Genomic DNA, 19,565 nt, shown 5'->3' on the forward strand with positions numbered 1-19,565 from the left:
CCATTTTCTTCGGTCAGGTCTTGTTCTGTAGCGTTAGCGATCACTCAGTCATAAAAGGAAGGGCTCAGAATTCATTGTTGCTAAGGTTTACAAATTCACCATTTTTCTGAAAAATACACTACGAGTATGGAGTGACTTTTCCAGTGGTACAATACAGGAATGCACAGATTATTGCAGTTTTATATTTAACATTTATTGCATGTCAGTGGTTCGTAGCCTGGTAAGAAAGCTCGTTACTGTACGCTTTGGTTGACCCTTCTGCTCACCAGCTGGAACTGAAGCTGGGTGCTGGCCACACAGAATGGGATGTAAGTGAGCTAACGAACTACCAGAATACAGAGTTGGCTAAAAGATGCAAAGGAAAATAACACTTAATGGCTGCTGGCCAAGGGAAGCAGAACACATGAACACAGTGGGGCTGGAGCCTGAAATACGGTAAAGTGCAAGAAAACAGCATCAACTTTGCTGCCCGGTACAAGAATCAGGAACAATCCTGGACCCATGCAGCTGCAGCCAGCATAGAGCAGTATGTAACTTCTACTTCTCTATTCTAACCTTCACACCAGGTACTGTTCATCAGCTGGCTAATATGTGGCTTTCTGTTGTTCTGAAAGGGCCATCTATATTGGTGCACACTGTTTTGCAGAGGTCCTAGAGGGATTAAAAACCTTCAAGGATAACAACCCAGTTTTGAGAGTTTCTCTGCTCTGCAAAAATCAGAAGGCCTAAACCCAGCATTTGGAAGTGAAATGCTTCCACAGAGAACTGTAGCAAACCAGTTATTTCTGTGGTAACTGACAGACTAAAAGATTGTTTATTCAACAGCGCTGTTAAAAAAAGCCCCCAAAACATTCTAAGGTTTTGTTCTCTGTGCTTCTGTGGCATTAAACCCGCTCACACTTCTGTTTAATTACTTTTTTTCTGGTAAATGTCCATGAGAGTGTTACTACTTAGAACAGGCAGTATTTTTATCTCTTACAAAGAGCATTACAATTACTATTCAGTGTTCCATTTGCTTTCAAATGCCTTAGTCTATATCATGATTTCAGCAAAAATAGCAAGATTGCTTTCTGTATCATCCTCAGGCTCCAGTTCTTCATTGTGATCCTTCAGAGAGGTATGTACATCTTGTTCTTGAATGGTCTTCCTCTTTCTTCTGTGAATGTACACAGAGCGATTCTCTGTCTCCTCAGAAGGTGAGTTGTTTGCACTGATGGCAGTTTTCAAAGCTACCTCTAAGCATTTGTAGAATCTAGAAAGAAATAATTGTGTAGTTATTATTTTTTAGGTTCGCTCAGGATCTGCAAAACTACTCAGAGAAACTAATGCTTTTGTAATATAATTAAAATGTGTTAAGAGAAGAAAATCATTACTAACATTGAAATGTTCTAGCCAATACTGGAAGAAAAATTAGAAATACCAGCTTGCGTCCTTATGTATGCTGGGCCACTTTCCTTTGTAATGCTTGTGTGTTAGAAATCAATTAGTGGATGTACTCATGTGCTGTTAAGACCCCGTTAATCTTACAGAAACTATAAAATGCTATCAGGTTAAACGACTGATGAATGATAAGTGTGAATCATCAGATGGACTGCTACTATTAGCAATTGCTTTTAACTTAACAACTACAGAGATTTTCAATGGACATATAAAAAGAAACTGGTCTTAGTACATGTAGGTGTCTGAGCATCCTTTTGATCCTCATGCTCTTTGGCTCTTCTGCGTGTTCTGTTCCTCAGATGGAGACAAATGTAAAGACCCAAAGTGTGCGTAACCTTCCACCGCCTTCATAAAATCATCAGTTTTGGAAACTATACAAAGCATTTAGTGGATTTAAGTGTGCATTGCAATCTGAATACTTCTGAAATGGTTACTGTGTTAGAATAACAAATGCTGTTATCATTAGAAAAAGAAACTTAAACCCTACTCAGTAATAAAGATAGTCTGTAAACTGCTGTCATTTACAGGTTTTTTGCTTAAACAGTTTATAGTCTTCAGAGCTCAAAAAATTAACTGAAATTGTATTTTAGACTTTGGAGGGGATGTTTTTGGTTTTGTTTTTTTTTTCTTTTTTACATAACCTCTCTCACTTTTGGATTTAGATGTCATGAATAGGATTGGTGTACTCTTACAAACCTGTCAATCCTCCTTGTGTTTTCTTCCATTTTCTGATTAGCTACATGTATCAGAAATTCAATATATTCTTCAGAGACCATCAATTTTCCCTTGTGGCTCAGTGGAACTTCTAAGCAATGAGTGCTCCGGACAGCCTAAAAACACACAGAGAAGGATTTATCTAGAATAAAGTTTTTTATTTTATGAAGGTTATTTAAATAATATGGGAAGTTCATTACAGAAAAAAACCACTTACACACACAATTGGTTAGTTCACTGTCAACTAAAGCAGAAAGGTATTTCTTTGCTACAGCATGCCCTGTGATAGCTGTCAATCACATTACAATTCAGATCTTGGCTCGTAAAAAAATCAAGGTTAACAGTAATGATATGATTTTGTTACATTCTTTACGTGTAAGTAGAAAAGTCCTTACCATCATAATTTTTCCTCCTCTCCCAACTGTAATACCAGAGTTCCTGAACCCCGAATCGATAGCCACTGAATACTGCGGAACAAATAAATGGCTTAAGCAGGTCTTACACACTTTCACAGCAAGAAATAATTATGGATGGGTTGCAATGCAGTTTATACTCAGTTTTGCAAAAAAACTTATTGAAAACCATCTCCCCAAATTAATGCAGTAACAGTTACGTTAAAATGTTTTTAAGATAAAACGCATGTAGTATCACAAATTGTGGTTGGTTTTCAAACAACCACAGTCAATCTTCATTTGTCTAATCTTAATCCATTAGTGCAGATGGGACATTAACATCCCTCTGGGCACTGTACTATTTTATCTTGAAGAGCTGGTAACCATATAGACAGTCATGAAACACTTTTATAGCTAAAAGTGCGGCAGTACTATAAAAGAAGCTAATCAACTCTCTTCTACATTAATGAAGGAACAAACCCATCACGCATTACTCTCTGGAGTCATTCTGGAAAAGCAGAAGGCAAAGGTACTATTCAATTAGTTGAAACACTGGAGCCAAATGGCCTGGTGGGTAGCAAAATGACACATAAAAAAACCCATCGCTTTCAGCCAGTGAAAGCAACCCAGGCTCACCGGAAAAACATTTTTTTACCAGGCAACCTGTTTCAGCTTGAACACTGAATTGTAGTTGAGTAATTTTGTTTTCTAAGAAGTACAGCAAAATCTCTACTAAGTTTAAAGCTATGTTTTCTTCATCAGCATACTCTTACTACCCCAGTTATTAAACATACAGCACATCTGGGACTATTCTAAGTGCTAAAGCTTACTCAGGAGCCAATACTTTTACTTTTACAGCAAGGAATATAATAGAACAACAATGTAACATTGTTACTTGATGTAATTTTACCAGAAGCTGTGCATCTTGCAGCTCTTGACATAACACATGAAGAACAAATGGTTCAAACTTGAGCACGACATCACCAGTGGCTTTCTCCAGTGCTGTCATCTGGAAAATACACCAAAATATTTATATTCATACTGCAAGTGTGTACTGTTATTACAAAAAAAAAAAAAAAAAGAAAAGAAAAGAATAGCTAGTCACTGTGTGAAACAAGCATTAAAAATGCAGCAAATGAGTTCCAAGCAATCGGGTTTGTTCAGCTGCTTTTGATTTTTCATTGCTCAAAATACATAGAAATTCCATGTATTTCCATGATTCTGTTTGCTAAACTGATTAGGTCTGATAGAAATTCATTGCAAGATAGACTTTAAAAACTTGAAAAGCTGCACTTCCCTGTTTATTTCTTTGCACATTCAAACAAATCGATACAGTCAGTACAGCACGGGAAAAGGACTGTTTTACTGCAGTCAGATGAAACCTGAGCAGGTTTTTTTAGTTTGGTGTTTTGTTTTTTGTTTTTTTTTTCTTTCTTTTTTTTTTTTTTAACTGTTCTTTAAAATCAAAGACATTTAGTTTCTGAAGCACATTCCTCAACTTCAGAAAACTTTCTGGGATTCAGCAGATTAAATTCACGGCCTAACATACTTGATCACTTTTAATCCCAGTTTAAATAATAACGCATAGCCTACTGTGTAAGGGTTATAAAAAATTCAGAGGTTGTAATTAGAGGCATAAACCCACAAGACAAGAAAAAAAAAAGTAACTTCATAATTATAAAATTCAAGAAATTACCTTCAAACCCCTCAGTTCTCCTAGAAGACCAAGATGCTAGTGGCAATCTTTCCTGGATTTGCGAGTGTGGAGAAAGCTATAGGACATTCTGCATGGCTTACTATTACAATTTCTCTATTTTTCTACGCTATCTTTATGCAGAGATCTTAAGGGCTGATATTACTTTCTTCCATTCAGAAAGGTTGCTTTGAGGCAGTTATATTACTTATTTCATTGTATGATTATTTAATCATAAGCACTATTTGCCCCCCCCCTTCTTGTTTGCCTTCTCTTGCTTAATTCACATCACTAAAAAATTTGCTATGTTAACTTGAGAAATTTCAGCTGTTTTCCGATACTTTGTTGTTTTGTCTAGCCCTTCTCATCTTTCTTGTAAAATGAAAATATTCAATAAAATCTTCAGGAAATATTAAAATTCATATGCTTTTTTAAGATGTGATGCCATAAAAGAAAACGGTTGAAGTAACACTCTCTCCTTTAAACACTGAAAAGTATTTGAATGCATTTATGCAGCATCTCCTCCATAAATGTTCTTATTTTAAGTTGAAAGCAGATCTTTCTGAATGGCCAAGTTCGTAATTTGTGCGCCAGATTTTAAAAAATACCCAAGTAACCACAGCTGTGCTAAAGCTGATGAGAAACAGAAACGATCAACATGGCATAATGCACTGTTGTACAGAAACACCTAAGCTAACTTATTTAGCATTTCCCTGGGCCTGGAAATGTGTTCTGTTGACACAGTGCTCCAGTGAGGTGAATTCACCCTGCCCGAGAGTGTGCTAGCACGGTCAAACAGCTTCCTTATCCAAAGCCAGGCTCTGCAGAGTTCGTGTGGTTTCCCTCTGCAGCACAGCACAAGGCTGGCTGTGTACACTCAGAGGCCCCCGCCTTGTGTAATGTCTCTTTGGGCTGCGCTGCTTTCAGCAGGAGTACAAACACGCACAGCAGTCCAAACACATGCAGCAGTCGGCATTCACGGTGTTAACGCAGGCTGGGACCTGCCATGAGTGCGTGCATTCCCTCTTCAGGAATGTTTCCGTGATCGCTTTTCAGACGCTTTCCCATGTTTGAGAACTCTGTTCTAGCCATCTGAGCAATACAGTGTCCTGCTTCAGCAAAATGATCGGCATCCATTGTGGTTGGAAGCCAAGTCAGACAGACTTGTCTCCGAGACAAGTATTATAACAGAGGACACATTATTAGCTGCGATCTGTGTGTGTGTGATATTGGTGAGGGTGTTTTTAAGGGTTTCTGTTTCTCTGAAAAGGCTAAGTAATTTAGCAGATACTCTATAGAGGCAGCTTTTCAGCAAGACTACAACTAATTAAGAAAGTCATACTGACTGAAATCATCTATGCATGCTAGCATCGCCCCAAAGCTGTCCTACACTTGTTTCCTCAAAAGCTTATTAATGGAACAAAATATTTTCAGCAAAGATTTTTTATTATCTTACTGTGTCTAAATCATTAATTCCCCACAAACTTAATTTAATAGGGAAATGCTGAAAGTAATTTTCTATTAAGTCTACGAAGTCTGAGGCCCTGATTTGCTCCCAGTGAAGCAGATGGGAAAACACCCACTGGGAATAGGATTAGGCCCCTCATCTCTAAAAGAGTCAAAGTCTAATTGCTGTCATGAAATGACAGAAAATACCTGTCAGTGATACGTAAACAAGCTCACACAAATGAAAACCACTCTCTTCCAAACACAGGAGCAATCGCTGAACTGATACGAAACAGAAAGTGACTTGTGTTTAGTGACTGACCACAGCAGCACATTTACAGTAACGCAGAACGCAGCTCTTGCTCTAGAAAGAGCGTCTGTTGGTACTACAGCAAATGCTGTCACTGCAGCGCTGCACAGCTCCAGTCACGTTAGTAGCTCAGGTGTAAGTTACAGTGTAATGAGGGCAGCACACAGCTCACTGCATTCGGCAAAACCTGCTGACAAGAAAAGGTTGAGATGACACCTCACTCACCAGATACACTCTACTGATGCTCAAGCTAGACATTTGGAAGGTTTGTCAGCAACAGGCAAACCCAGCAGCTGACAGCATACCTTACAGGACTGTCCGTACAGACACGTGGACAAAACCGCGTGCATTGGTCCTGGTAGAAGGGAATGCTCTGCACATGCACATCTTAAAGAATTAAACAGCAGTGGGCCCAATTCTGCTGTACCTACATCTGAATATCCAACACTGAAGATGGCTGAGATTCACACCAATAGTGTGTCAAGGAAAAAATTACACCATTTCAGTTTTACACTGTCGTGTAATTATGAGATTATATTTGTTTCGTATCAGTAACCTTCCAAAGAGGCACTGTGTGATACATAATGCTTTTTCTCTAAGCATTGGGAGGATAATGAGATAAAAATAAATTACAAAACAAATATCCTATGTTCATATTGTTAATACACACAGTGAGGTCAAATGACCTGACAGCCGAAAAGCACAACACACAGCATACAAGATCCTGACTTCCCTTCTCATTTCCTAAATACTGCACTAGCAAAGCTTTATCACACATGAGAGTACAGTAGTTTAAAAACTAGTCAAAGACATTTTTCTTACACTTGCAATTCATGCATTAAAAAAAAATGCCATCTACATGTTAAAGGGAACAGGAAAAATCAAGAGTATTTCCTCTCCTAAGAGTCAGCAACAACCCACTGTGTCCTACTCAACCTGAAATTTGCTGATGAAAATTTCAGCAAGCTCTGCTTTGCTAGAACAAATACCAAGACAGACAAATATTTTGGAGGAGATTTCTTTTGTGCATGTGTGAGAACGTATGCATGTGGTAAAGAAAGCTGTGAATTGAGTGAAAGAATTTTGACCTTGTAACCGCTTCTTTTTTGGGACAGACAAAGCAAAGAGATGTATGCAGAGAGCAGGCTATTTGGAAAGCATACTAAAAAAAACCCAAACCACCCCACTATATATATTTCTTTTAAATTTCAGGGGATTTTAAGATACTAAATTGAAAATGCAGTATAAGAGATTCACTGTTATGCTAGTTTCAGGTGTCTGTAAGCAAAAGGCTGTTAGCACAGCAAGCTGGGCTCAAGACAGTTTTAAATTCAGGGCAGTTTTTTTAACTCAAGACAGTTTTACCTGTCTGGAAGGAGTTACTACATACAAAATGAACATGCTCACTGGCATGCTTACCTGAACACATCTACATTTAATGGAAACAAAGGAATTCATTTTGGTTGCTTCTGGAATTGCTGACCAAAACAAAAAAGCAAGAATGGCCATAGCTTATGAAACAGTTACTGAGGACACAAAATGTTTGCTCATCACAGCTGACTCATTCTGAAGAAGGCATTACAATTACTGCGTTAATGGGTATGTCAGGCTCTGACTGTGGGAGAACGGGATAAGGGCCACATTATCCTGTGTCTGTGTCCTCCAGGAACATTGCTGCTCCAGTAAGTGTCATCTCAGATGCTGCTTGACACAGAACTTTCACTAAGCAAATGCCTAGCTTCACACAGCAATTGTTACTTTGGTATTAACAAGGAATACACTGTTTCCATTTAGCCCAGTAGTCTGCTAATGACTAGGTCATCACTGTCCAAAGACCAGCAAGTACTCTACAGAAATTAAGCTTATTTTACTTTTGGTTAGGAAGGCTTTTAAATCAAATCTAGTCTCCAGTTGATACCTTGCTGGCAATCCAACAAGAAGGGAAAACAAAGAGCAGATAAAAAATGGAAAATACACTGTTAGACTAACAGTAATCTTTCAGGAAAGGAAGAACACTTGCTTAGAAAAGCACTATTTCCACTTATTCTAAGGAAAGGGCTTTGAAAAAGTAAGAATCACTGTATCTTAGATTTTCAGAAACTGCTTTTTGAAAGACAATCTTCTGCTACAGCAACAACAGTAATTACTGACTTCTTGTTGAGCCATTGCAATGTGGAGATTACGTGACTCCAGACAGGAGGAAATTATTCAAGTTTCGTATCAGCTGCATTTACAACTATGCAGAGAATTTGGTATGAGGCTCAAAAGCATTCTCTTCAAAGCAGGTCTTAAGAATTTATTAAGCAGAGCACCTGGAGAAAAGTTTATTTTGAAAGGAGAGTGTCAATTCATCTCAGTACCAGGAATAAAAACCCTAAATATTTCTGTTTTATATGATGTGTTTTCCATGACATTAGGAGCACTGCATTAAATAAACGTCAAAAGTTGTACCGTACTGTCCTCTTACCACATCGTCTTTGGTGCACGTTTCATGTGTTACCATGAGCCACGTGCAGTTTTTCTTCTGGATCTCCCAGCTGTTTGTATCCTAGCGATGAAGAGAAACGATTAAACTAGCAGTACAGGTAGGTGACGTTTGATCTTGTGCTCGTATAAGAAAATGGTCCTTCAGAGTAAGTGATGTCGCTTTTAAAAAAGCGTGTTTTCTTAACGCAGGAAACCATATTTACGCCAAAGTCGTTCCAAACGGGCTTATCTGCGTTTGTGGGTATTCTCAGCCCGGTAAGGCGGCCAGACCGAGGGCCGGCATCAGCCGGGTTCGTGTCCCAGCCCCCGAGATGACAGCTGCCGGAGCGGAGACGGCGGACCGCCGAACGCTGCCTTCTGCCGTTCCACGTCCCAAAACCCCGGCACGTCGCGCCGGGGCTCCCAAACCGCGTGCCCGGCACGCTCCCGGCGCCGCGAGGCCCCGGCCCCGGCCCCTCCGCCGGCCTGCGGCCCCTCCGCGGGGTGCCCGGGGCAGCGGGGCCGGGCCCGCCCCGCACCCACGCCAGGGAAGCGGCCCCGGCCGGTGCGGGGGAGCGCGGCGGGCCCGCGGGCAGGGAGAGGCGCCGCCGGAGCCTCCACGGGCCCCAAGAGCCGAGCCTTCGGCCGGGCTCCTCCGCGGGCGGGACTCACCGCGGCGCTGCCCTGCGCCAGGACCAGACGGCCCGAGCAGGAGCTGGTGGTGCAGAACCGCGCTCGCCCGTTGAGGAGCTGCACGACGGGGACGGCGCGCTCGTCCAGGCCGCCCTTCCTGCTGGCGTCCGCCCGCGCCAGGCGCTGCGCCTTCCGCTGCCGGAACGCCGCCATGGAGGGGCAGGCGGCGGCACCCCGGCGCCGGCACCGCACCTACGGCGGCCGCCGCGCGAGCCTGACGGCAGCCGGCGAGGGCCAAGCCTCCGCGCCCGACGGCCGGGCGGGGCCTGGGGTGCGCGCCGCCGCGCCCGCCCCCCCTCTCCCCGCGGCTGCCCCCGCCCGCACTCCGCCGCCGATCGGCCCGGGCCCGCTCTCCGCCGCGGGGCCAGGAGCGCTCCGGAGGTAGGCGGCGGCGGGGTTGGGCCGCGGCCGGTCCCGCGCTGCCCGTGGCGGCTGTCCCCGCCGCGCAGGGACGGGCTCCGCAGGCCAAGGCGGACACGGCCGCGGGGCTCGGGGCTCGGGCCGGAGCCGGGCGGCGAGGGGCGTCTCGGAGGGGCGGGGCCTGCCCGAGGGGGCGGGACCTGACGGTGGGGACGTGCCAGGGGCGGGGCCTGCCGGTAAGGGGCGTGTCCGGGGCGGGGCCTCGCCGGCGACGCTGAAGGGGCGGCGGCGGCGGGCCCGCTCCGTCCAGACGCGGCGGGGCCGTTCCGCTCCGCGGCCGCGCTTCTCTCCAGAGCAGCCAGTGAGCCTGCCAGGAGCCGGGCCAGGCCCCTCTCATCCGGGTGTGCCCCTGCTTGCGACGGAGGAGCGGGCTCCGCTGCCCCACCGCCCCCGGGGCCAGGGCTCCCGGCGGCCGCTCTGAGGCGGGGGAGGCCTCAGAGCAGTCGGGGCCGCCGCGCCCGCCCTCCCCTCCCCTCCGCTCCCCTCGGCTGCCGGGGCACCCGCAGAAGTTAGTAGTGTATATCCGTGTGACTGATGCTCCTCCTGACGTGAATAGGTAACCAAAACCGAGAAGCCTTGCTGACGGTATCAGTGAGGAGAAAAAAGTCATCAGGTACTTTTAAAAATCAGTCAGTCGGGTACTTCTAAAAGCTGTAATCGTCCTTGAGAAAAAGCCCGCTTCTGGCTACGGTGCTAAAGTTCTTTAGCCAGAGTTGATCAAAAGTGTGATCTCTGGCTGTCTTTAACCTTCCTGTTTGCTCTCCTGTGATTTTTTTTGCTGCATACCCAGTAAAGCTCCTCAGTCTGAGTCGATCAGATTCCTGAAAGAATTGTGTATAGCTTTTCCTGTAGTAGGAGTAACTTGGTTCACGGTGTTTTGTTAGAATACCTCACAAATGAATGCAGTTGGAATAGCAGCTTCATCTGCTGATAAATTGTCATTGCTTCCATTAATGTGTACGAGGTTCTGAGCTGCAGTAGCTGAGGGCTGTGGTTCATGCTCTCTGTCGCGTACAGCTGCAGCGGCGAAATCCAGCTGGAATTAAGGATTGGAGTCTTGAATGTCTGCACTTCAGTTTTTGCTGACTTGGTTTAACGTCCTACGGTATCTTCTGTTTTTGATAGCTGGTAATTAGGTTTTTGTTGCTTTTTTTTTTACAGGTAAGTTTAATAGTAAGCAGGAGCAGTGACTGGAATGTCACTTGGTTAGATTACCCAGTCACCCAATGTTCGACAGGCTGTTTTGCCAGAATGTAATAGTAAATTGTCAATATTTTTCCCCAAAGTAGTGTACATCTCTCCATATGTGACAGCAGTGCAGTGTTTGCAGGAGCTGCTGTAGAAATACTTCTATGGATAAATTATTTGCATGTTTTTCTCTCAATACCCATAAAGTCCTGCAAATGGTAGGGTTAATTTTATGCCTTTTGCAAGATTTGTGAAAACAAACAAACACCAGACCCATAACAAACACCCCCCCCCCCAATTTAAATCTAAATCAGGAGCGATCTTCTATTTAATCAGTTGCTTGACAGGCAGTTGATTTTTTATTTTGAAAATGGAAAATAAATTATGAAGGCGTTACAGTATTATTGTGGTTTTTTTCTCCCCCAGATATTCTGATCGCTATGGCGGCCACAAGAAATGTGATGAGAGCTGTCAGAGTTTTTGAATTTGGTGGCCCTGAAGTGCTTAAACTGCAGTCAGATGTTTTAATTCCTGTTCCAAAAGAAAATCAGGTATATATGAGTTCTGTGAACTGAAATAATGACATCGAATGGTAATAGGAACACTTGGAACAGAGTAAAGAAAACAAACCAAAACTTCCCATCTTGAATACGTAGTTTTTGATCAGTGTATTCATGCTATGTGAGACATCATGTTTAACAAATGTGGGCTTTTTACTGTCATATGGGCTACATAAGCCATATAAAGGATTTCCTGAAAACAGCTTCAGTTCAACACTGAATTTTTGCTGACTCTGTGTAAGAATTTAGTTAAAATGCCATGACACAGTGCTGTGAATTCAAGTTCTAAATCTTTTTAATTATTGCTTAAGAAGCATCTTTTCTTTTAGGTGTTAATTCAAGTCCATGCCTGTGGGGTAAATCCTGTCGAGACATATATTCGTTCTGGAAATTATGCTAGAAAACCGGCTTTACCCTATACTCCTGGCTCAGATGTGGCTGGTGTAATAGAAAGTGTTGGGGAACATGTGACTGCATTCAAGGTATTTATACATTGGGTTTTAATTCATTATTGTTTATTGTATCCTCTTTCTGTGATTGCTATGCTACTGTTTCTTTTTTTTATTGCTTATAATCATGTAATCTGTTCAGGGGCGAAAATCACCTTCATTGACTGGTAAAAGCACGCAGTGAGATCATACTGGCCGCCCAGTGTGCAGATTGAACTGTAGGGAAGTCTTTAATGCTGTTGGCCTCCAAGAGTTAAAAGGCCTCAGAAGAGGCACTTCAGTTTGTCTGCTTGAAGCAATGGTATCAGGTGTACAAAAGTTGTGGGTCACAACTATTTTTATGGCATTGCAGAAATATTTGAAGTTGGATGCTTTACATTTGATGAAATAATTTCATGCAGAACTGAAAAAAAATCTGTAAAGTTTTTTGGGGAAGTGGAAATAGCTTTTATTTTACTGACCTATGAAACCCCATAAATTACATATTTGTTGTTAAAACTGTCAAAATACTTCACTACTCTAGTTTAGTAATTTTGCTTAGATTTTCTCAGGGGGAAGGTCTTGGGACAGGAGAAGGCAATTATCAGCTTGCTAAAAGATATCTATGAAATTTATTTAGTTTTTAAATCCATTCTTCCTTTCAAGTCACTAAGACTGTTGGTCTCAGGCAAACATAAAAATTGTAGTTAAAATTGTGTTGGAATTTCCTGACTTGGAATTTATGTAACTATTGTGGGAATGATGAGAGATTTGGTTATCTAGAGAGAAGAATCATGTTTATTCATACTTTCTTATCAGTAGTTTGCTATATCTGCTGTGCGTGTGTTTTGTTTCTTACGGAACTCATGATGCTCTTTGCTTGAATGAAAGAGAGAGATGATGAGATCAATACGTGCCACTGACAGACATCCTGAAAATGCCGAGTAGCCAAGCTCATTCATTCGCGTACTCATAGTGCTTGAGAAACAGCTGTGCTGCTATGCAGCCCTCTGCACAGCAGTTAATACCCAATGTCTGCAAACCAAACTGGCGTAGTCCACATGCTATATGTTTAATGAGATCAACGTGCAAATAAGTCGAAAAACCAGAGCTCAGTAAGTGCGAATGTTAACAGGTACTGGCGTTCTGCGAGCGGGCTTGTACAAGGTTGGGTGCTGACCTGGAGCACAGCAGCTAGTGTCGTACCCCGTTGGCAGGACTGAATCGCCTTGGCGCCCGCACGCACAGCACACTGCCAGGTGGTGCGTTTCCTGCATCGCCTGCTGAATTGCTGGTTGGAGTATTCACTGTTGAAGAACAACAGCGATATTTAGTTACATTAGGGCATATTAAGAGCATATCTTTTTTCCATGTTTAAACAAAAATAATTGAGAAATATTTCTTTTGTGTCTGCAAAAGCTTTCGAGGTTTTGCATTTGGAATCTGTGGATGGAATTCTTTAGTGTTCGGGTTCATTAAGGTTAATATTAATGAGACGGCAGGTTTGTGTGTTACACTGTGGAGCGGGGTTTATAATTATGACGCTTAAATCTAAGTATATGAAATTATATGGTTTGTGTTGCATTGATTGTATGTATTAGCATTTATAAAAATCTTCTCTGTGACAAATATAACTGGTTATTTTTAATAGGAGAGCTGTTAGAAATAGCCTGAACTTCTGTGAACTAGTTCTTAATGTATATTAAGGAAAAAAGAAGGGAGATGATTAATTTCTCTATTTTCTTTCCCTCCTTTCTAGAAAGGTGACAGGGTTTTTACTACTGGTACAATCTCCGGAGGATATGCAGATTATGCAGTTGCTGCAGCTAATAGAGTCTTTCCTTTGTCGGATAAGTTGGACTTTAGGCAAGGAGCAGCGATTGGAATACCCTACTTCACTGCTTATCGTGCTCTTTTCCAAAAGTAAGGTGCCAAATCTAAGTTTGTGCATTTTGCTTTTGAATATTTAAAATACTGAAGCCCATATTTTCATTGTCCTGCAAAATGGGGGGAGATCAATGAGTGGGAAATGTTTAAAACACTTAAGTTAAATTCGTTATACTGATGGAATTGTCAGACAATTGCTACCTAGAAGCTAATGACTGTATTTTCCTGTTAAGTATTTCTTCTTAAGAGAACAGACCTGGGAAGGATTCTTCTATAAGTATCATGTAATAAAACGTGTAACTCTTTTTCAGTACTCTTTGGTATTTTAGCTAGGGAAGAAGACCAGGAATAGTTGTAATTTCTTAATTAAATGGACAATGTGCTGTAGAGCAGACCCACCTGTTTTCTTCATGAGCCTCTCTTGCCAGAGTCTCTGTGTACAGTCCTGGCTGGTGCCCTAGGACAGTATGACAAGTAAAAACCAGACTTCCCTGTCAGCTAGGTAAGAGCTTAGGACTGGTTTAGTTTGATAGAACAAATTATTAGAATGAGTGTGGTTTATTTTTATGTTATTTTTTTGCCCCATCCCTGGAAGTGTTCAAGGCCAGGCTGGACGGGGCTTTGGGCAACCTGGTCTAGTGGAAGGTGTCCCTGCCCATGGCAGGGGGGTCGGAAAGAGATGATCTTTAAGGTCCCTTCCAGCCCAAACCATTCTGTGATTTTTCAGATCTGTAACAGGTGAAGGTCTTGAACTGAAGTTCAGTACCAGACTGTTACTTGCTGCTAGTTGCATGTTGACAAAATTGCATATTACTTAAATTCATAAATGGTATAGTTTATTTTGCCTCCTTGTTTTCCCAAAGAGGCTGATTATACCTGTTTAGCCATAACATAAATTGGAAGTAATACTGTGTGAAAGCTGAGATTGATGTCGGTATATACAGCCTGATGGTTAATGATTATATGCTACAATCATAATGCCAGTATTTTCTGTTTTTTCATTCAGAGGGCATGCCAAAGCAGGGGAAAGTGTGCTAGTGCATGGTGCGAGTGGAGGAGTAAGTATTTTGAGAAGGCAAGTTATAAGAAATGCCGCTTTCTGTCCCTGTTATCTGCTTTTGTCTGTGGTGTGATTTATGGCCACATTTGTATCAATTAATAGATTAACAAAATTAGGTTTTTATTTCAGATACTTTAGGATACTTTTTTGTTAGAGCAAACCCTGTTATTCCAAATAACTATGAAACTGCGTGAGTGATTGTGTAAGGCCCCTAAACACATTGCTGCAGTCGGAAGTTGGTCTGGAAGCTTTATAACCGCTCTTCCTGAGATAAAACTAATAGCAGAAAGCTGTAATTTTAAAATATGAGCAAGTTGTTCTCAGTTCTCTGAGCAGTAATCACTGGTGCATAGCAACTTGCATTTCTGGCTGCACAAGGAGATACACTGGAATATATAAATTCCTGACTGAATACTGTGTGAAATTGAACATACATTCTTACTTTGATTTTACATGACAAGCTAACTTCAGGTTTCTTTCACACAATGTTCTAGTTTATCCCCCGTACTCTGCACTTTGTTGCTCAGCTTCTGCTGACGTATCGAACAGCTGCCCTAAATGGGCAAAGTTTCCTTAATTATTTGGTAGACAGCAAAAAGGTGATTATGACAGTCTCATATGAGGAGGAATTCAGATCTCATTCTAAGATTCTAGAATGATATTCAGCATCGTAGCCTTTTTTTTTCTTCTTAAACTAAACATAGTTCTTGTTTTATGTTTCTTGAAAAGATATATTGCCTTTGGTTTGCAGAAGTGTATAATGCGAATCTGTTGTTCTGTGGACTTGTAACCTTTGTTATAGGAACACATGTCAAAGCAGTGAGATTCGTGTAGGTATGAAGCACATGCTGAAGAGAAAAGATGGTTTGTGCTGCATCTTTTCTTTCAAGTGATGCTGATTTACATAATGATTCTTAAAAATGTGCCTCCTTTTGAATTTTTCTCTGAAAATCAGTCTGGCCATGATGTATTTTAATTAGTGGTGTTTGTTTTTTCATTTAGTTGAAAACTGATGATCTGCTATTGAGAAAACAAGGTCACATTTGCCAAACAGTTTGGGCAGATCCTGGCCAGACAGATGGTCATGGTAGATTTTTTCGAGAAGCCTGTCCATTTATTTTCTGTGTTATTCATACATACAAATTTAAATAGCAGAGCCACAGAATGGAGTTTTTATGGTCGTCTTTGTGTGTTTGTTTATTTTTTTGTCGTGCCACCAAAAATATAAAAACATACATATTTTAACATATCCTGGAGGAGGTATCCAGCTGTATGGTTGGTACAGTGGGCTGCCGAATCTGTAGCCGCAGGAAGCTCACCAGCTGGGACTGAATCCCATTGTTCGTGTCAGCTGTTCCCTTGTTTTGCATTTGTATTCTGTTGGCGTGACACAAAGCAAAACCAAGAGATGACATTGGTATGCCTCAAGTGATCATTGGCTCCAACCTCAGGTTTTTATGAAGGCATCCCTCACCTCTAAACATCCTCTGGAGTGCAAAACTGGTATGAGACGCTGAGAATTTGGTTTCTAAAGATATCATTTAATCTGTATGTGAAAGGTACAAAAGTACTGTTAATAAAATTTGTGCTTGCAGATTGTCTTTGCAATATATAATGCTGGTATCAATAGCAGCTGATTCTGTGAAGAGAAGAATTTCCTTGGCTTTGTATCAAATATATATGGCCCAACTTTAACAGATAGACAACATTCTACATGGATTTATATCAAATGCTGAGAGCTATTAAAAAACCCACAAGACTGTACTATGCCTCTGTAAATATCTTTTATTTTTTCAAAGAGTATTTGCTATCTTTAAGATCCAAATTACTTATTATGGCTAAAAATAAATGTTACCAGGCCAGCTTTTTAAATGAGTAGGTTCCAAGTTGCTGGTAGAATACATAAAATTTAAAAAGCTAAGAAAGAAGGAGAAAAAAAGACATTTTTTTCTTTTTCTTTTTTTTTCTTTTCTTTTTTTCTTTTCCCCTCAGGTGGGAATAGCAACATGTCAGATTGCCAGAGCTTGTGGTTTGAAGGTTTTGGGTACAGCAGGAACCAAGGAAGGCATGAACATAGTTCTGAGAAATGGCGCTCACCAAGTATTTAATCACAGAGAAGCTAATTACATTGATAAAATTAAGGTAAGCATGTTTTCAGGGATAGGTGGTGCAGCATGTATTTTTCTTACTAACAAAATGTGAACAGTTGTTTGCAGAAGTTTTTTGAAGGAGATTTATGTAGAAGTAATAGTGTACTGCCTTCTTCATTTCTACACAAGGGAAAACTTTTCCGGGCTGGGGAAGCTGAGCTTTCTTCACAGGCAATGGCATTTAGAGACTCTTGCATTCCAGAAAATTCCAATATGGTAGCATATCATAATTCAGCATATCAAATATGCTAAAATTAAACTTAGTAGCTGTCAGCTTTAATACAAAGGCTGTATTTAAGATTTAAACAATAAACTGTAAAATGTATATTATCTGTAGCATATGAAATAAACAGTGGTACCCAAGCACTAATTGGAGTGATTTAAATAACATGTTATGTCCTGTACAGGAACACACAGGGATGGAAGGAGTTGATATAATAATAGAAATGCTCTCTAATGTCAATCTTGCTACTGACTTGCAACTGCTGTCCTATGGAGGAAGGGTGATGGTAGGTATTTTTTGTGACTGACTTTAGTTTGTGCATTTAGCAATGCAATTCAACAGCTGTAACTTGAAATACCTTTTAATTTGTTTGTAACAGGTTGTGGGCTCTAGAGGTCCTATTGAGATAAATCCGAGAGACACTATGAGTAAAGAATCTAGCATAATTGGAGTTAGTCTGTTTCTTGAAACTGAGGTAAGAAACATTTTTATTTTAAAGACTGTTTTGTTGGCTTATTCCAACACCTCCCTATTTCCAGTTAAAAACATTTGTAGGGATGAAAGCGTAATGAACGTGCTTGTTCATTCCTTTATGTTATGATTTAATCTCAGAACATCATAAAATATTTTTGGCTTGTGAAATTTGGTTTAACACTTACATAAATAGTCAATACTTTTCTAAAATGTAAAGACCTGGTGGTAAATGCTGTCTTTATTACCTGCAGGAGGAGAGGCATGAATGTGCGACAGCACTCCTTGATGGCATAGAAGCTGGCTGGCTGAAACCAATTGTGGGCTCTGAATATCCACTGGAGAAAGTAGTTAAGGCTCATGAAGATATTATTCATAGCAGTGGTGCTCGAGGAAAGATGGTGCTCCTTCCATAAAGTCTTTTTCCATTTATTTTGTAGCTGTTCTTAACGGTACCTTTGCTTACATGATTCATTGGATGTAAAACATACTCTTGATCAGGTTTGACAGTAACAGAAAATGCTAACTTACATTAATTAATTAACAATCTATTTTCCTTTTGTAATAAGCAGAGTTGCATATACTTCAAAGTAATTTTTGTAGCTTTTTTGGCTGATGTGGAAATAATAGATTTTCTCGGCTGGTGTGGCCTTGTGATGCAGGGGAAACTAATATCTAAGATAGAATTTAATATCATGCTCTATGTGAAGTTATAGTGAGGCCACTGTAGGTAGTGCGAAATGAAGCCTGCTTTTTCAGCAGATACATAAATGTATATAACTAACAATATGCATATAACTAGGACTCTAAATTCTTTAGCCACAAAATTTGTCTTATTCATCTTTTGTCAGGTAATTTACTTGGAATAAAAGCTTTTACTGCCAAAATAGTTCACTTTCCAGATCGAAAGTTGGCCAAAGAATCTCTAAAATGTGAACTGTTAGGAAGCAGAGGCAGTTTCATTTTTCTACGCCTGACTTAGTATGTGAGGTGAAAGTGTCTCTGTTAATCCAATGGGACCATAACTCTGAAGCTGCATGCTAATACGTGCTACTTGGCAACTGATCATGTTGGCAGAAGCAGCTGATTCCTTGATGGTAAATGGCTGGGTAGTGAGGAATTAAATTCTTCCTGTGATCTTTATTAAATTTAAAGTCACCTGAATCCCTGGCTACAATGAGGAGAAAAGAGAGGCTGCACTGCTTTCATGGGTACTGAGAATTCATGTTATTTCATAAATGAATGTGTATACATTGTTGACTTGTTCCACATACAATCCAATTAAGGAAGGACAATTTCTTTGATACGTTGACAGTTTTTACACTCAAAATACTGTTTGGTATTACAGGCACTTCCTTTTAATGATATAATTCTCTAATGAGCAGTGAAGTCATCACTTGCAGAAGAGTTTTCTCAACTTTGAAGATGAGCTTTTCTTTTCCTTTGAGGAAAAGTGAGTCCTTACTAAACAGAAACTTTTTAGAAGTATTTTTGTCTGTGAAGGTTACTTGCTTTTTAACATTTGGTCTGGATTCATTTGGTGTCATGCTGTCATAAATCAGCACACAGTCTCTGAATCCATGTATAGTTTCCTCAGGGTGGTAGCTTCATCACACTAGCATTTTCTAAATTGTGATTTTTTTTTTCTGAACAGGCATTAATTTCTACTGATGTTTTGCTTAATCTAAACTAAGAAAATAATTGGCAAAATCTTTTGAAATGTCTGTATTTCTCCTCTATGATTGTGATCCCTTCTTAAAATACTAAGGTAAGAGGGCCCCACAATATGTCTCTTTATAAGCCTCTTGATCAGATCTTAACATTTTGTTTTAGTGCTTAATCGACCACGACTGTTCTCTGTGTGGTTGGGAGAAACCAAATCTTGACACACTACTTGTCTCTAGAGCCTGAAACTGGTTACTCATTTTACCTGTGTGTCCTCTAGGAACAACTGGCTCCTTTCAGAAAATTGGACACTGTTTGTTTTGAACTCTTGCTGACATTCTAGTGTCTTCATTGTGCTT

At 40.8% G+C, this 19,565-nt stretch overlaps 3 protein-coding genes across 6 annotated transcripts in view; 2 read left to right on the plus strand and 1 right to left on the minus strand.

Annotated features, from left to right (window-relative positions):
• Positions 1–168: 168 nt before the first annotated feature.
• TYW3 (tRNA-yW synthesizing protein 3 homolog) lies at positions 169–9,670 on the minus strand. Its single transcript, XM_069788394.1, has 6 exons — positions 9,134–9,670; positions 8,463–8,543; positions 3,457–3,555; positions 2,550–2,621; positions 2,137–2,270; positions 169–1,252 (listed from the first exon to the last, which is right to left on the minus strand). Exons 1-6 carry the CDS (start codon positions 9,305–9,307, stop codon positions 1,033–1,035), a joined length of 780 nt encoding a protein of 259 aa, XP_069644495.1. The 5' UTR covers positions 9,308–9,670; the 3' UTR covers positions 169–1,032.
• CRYZ (crystallin zeta) lies at positions 9,434–18,202 on the plus strand. 4 transcript variants are annotated; one of them, XM_069788392.1, is made up of 9 exons: positions 9,434–9,535; positions 11,189–11,313; positions 11,652–11,804; positions 13,510–13,673; positions 14,644–14,695; positions 16,690–16,839; positions 17,255–17,356; positions 17,450–17,545; positions 17,796–18,202. In XM_069788392.1, the coding sequence occupies exons 2-9, from the start codon at positions 11,203–11,205 to the stop codon at positions 17,955–17,957; spliced, it is 990 nt and encodes a 329-aa protein (XP_069644493.1). In that variant the 5' UTR covers positions 9,434–9,535; positions 11,189–11,202; the 3' UTR covers positions 17,958–18,202. The 4 variants fall into 4 exon arrangements, with proteins under 4 accessions (XP_069644493.1, XP_069644494.1, XP_009911193.1 ...); XM_069788393.1 differs by lacking the exon at positions 9,434–9,535 and adding an exon at positions 9,780–9,875; XM_009912891.2 differs by lacking the exon at positions 9,434–9,535 and adding an exon at positions 9,935–10,187.
• A 215-nt stretch (positions 18,203–18,417) lies between these two features.
• Positions 18,418–19,565, plus strand: part of ERICH3 (glutamate rich 3) — a 48,099-nt gene continuing 46,951 nt past the window's right edge. The window contains exon 1 of the mRNA XM_069788384.1: positions 18,418–19,309. The gene's annotated coding sequence lies outside the window, so the exon portion shown is untranslated. The remainder of the gene's footprint in view (positions 19,310–19,565) is intronic.

The sequence above is a fragment of the Haliaeetus albicilla genome, chromosome 8 (assembly GCF_947461875.1).
Source record: "Haliaeetus albicilla chromosome 8, bHalAlb1.1, whole genome shotgun sequence".
Lineage (NCBI taxonomy): Eukaryota > Metazoa > Chordata > Aves > Accipitriformes > Accipitridae > Haliaeetus > Haliaeetus albicilla.

Excerpts from the sequence above, each read along its gene's own strand:
- CRYZ (XM_069788392.1), top strand. The coding sequence starts at position 11,203 with ATGGCGGCCACAAGAAATGTGATGAGAGCTGTCAGAGTTTTTGAATTT. Across the intron at positions 11,805-13,509 it reads AACATGTGACTGCATTCAAG|AAAGGTGACAGGGTTTTTAC; the intron begins GTATTTATACAT and ends CCTCCTTTCTAG. Across the intron at positions 17,357-17,449 it reads CCTATGGAGGAAGGGTGATG|GTTGTGGGCTCTAGAGGTCC; the intron begins GTAGGTATTTTT and ends TGTTTGTAACAG.
- TYW3 (XM_069788394.1), bottom strand. The coding sequence starts at position 9,307 with ATGGCGGCGTTCCGGCAGCGGAAGGCGCAGCGCCTGGCGCGGGCGGAC. Across the intron at positions 2,271-2,549 it reads GAGGAGGAAAAATTATGATG|GCTGTCCGGAGCACTCATTG; the intron begins GTAAGGACTTTT and ends GTGTGTTTTTAG. Across the intron at positions 1,253-2,136 it reads AACACAAGGAGGATTGACAG|ATTCTACAAATGCTTAGAGG; the intron begins GTTTGTAAGAGT and ends ATTTCTTTCTAG.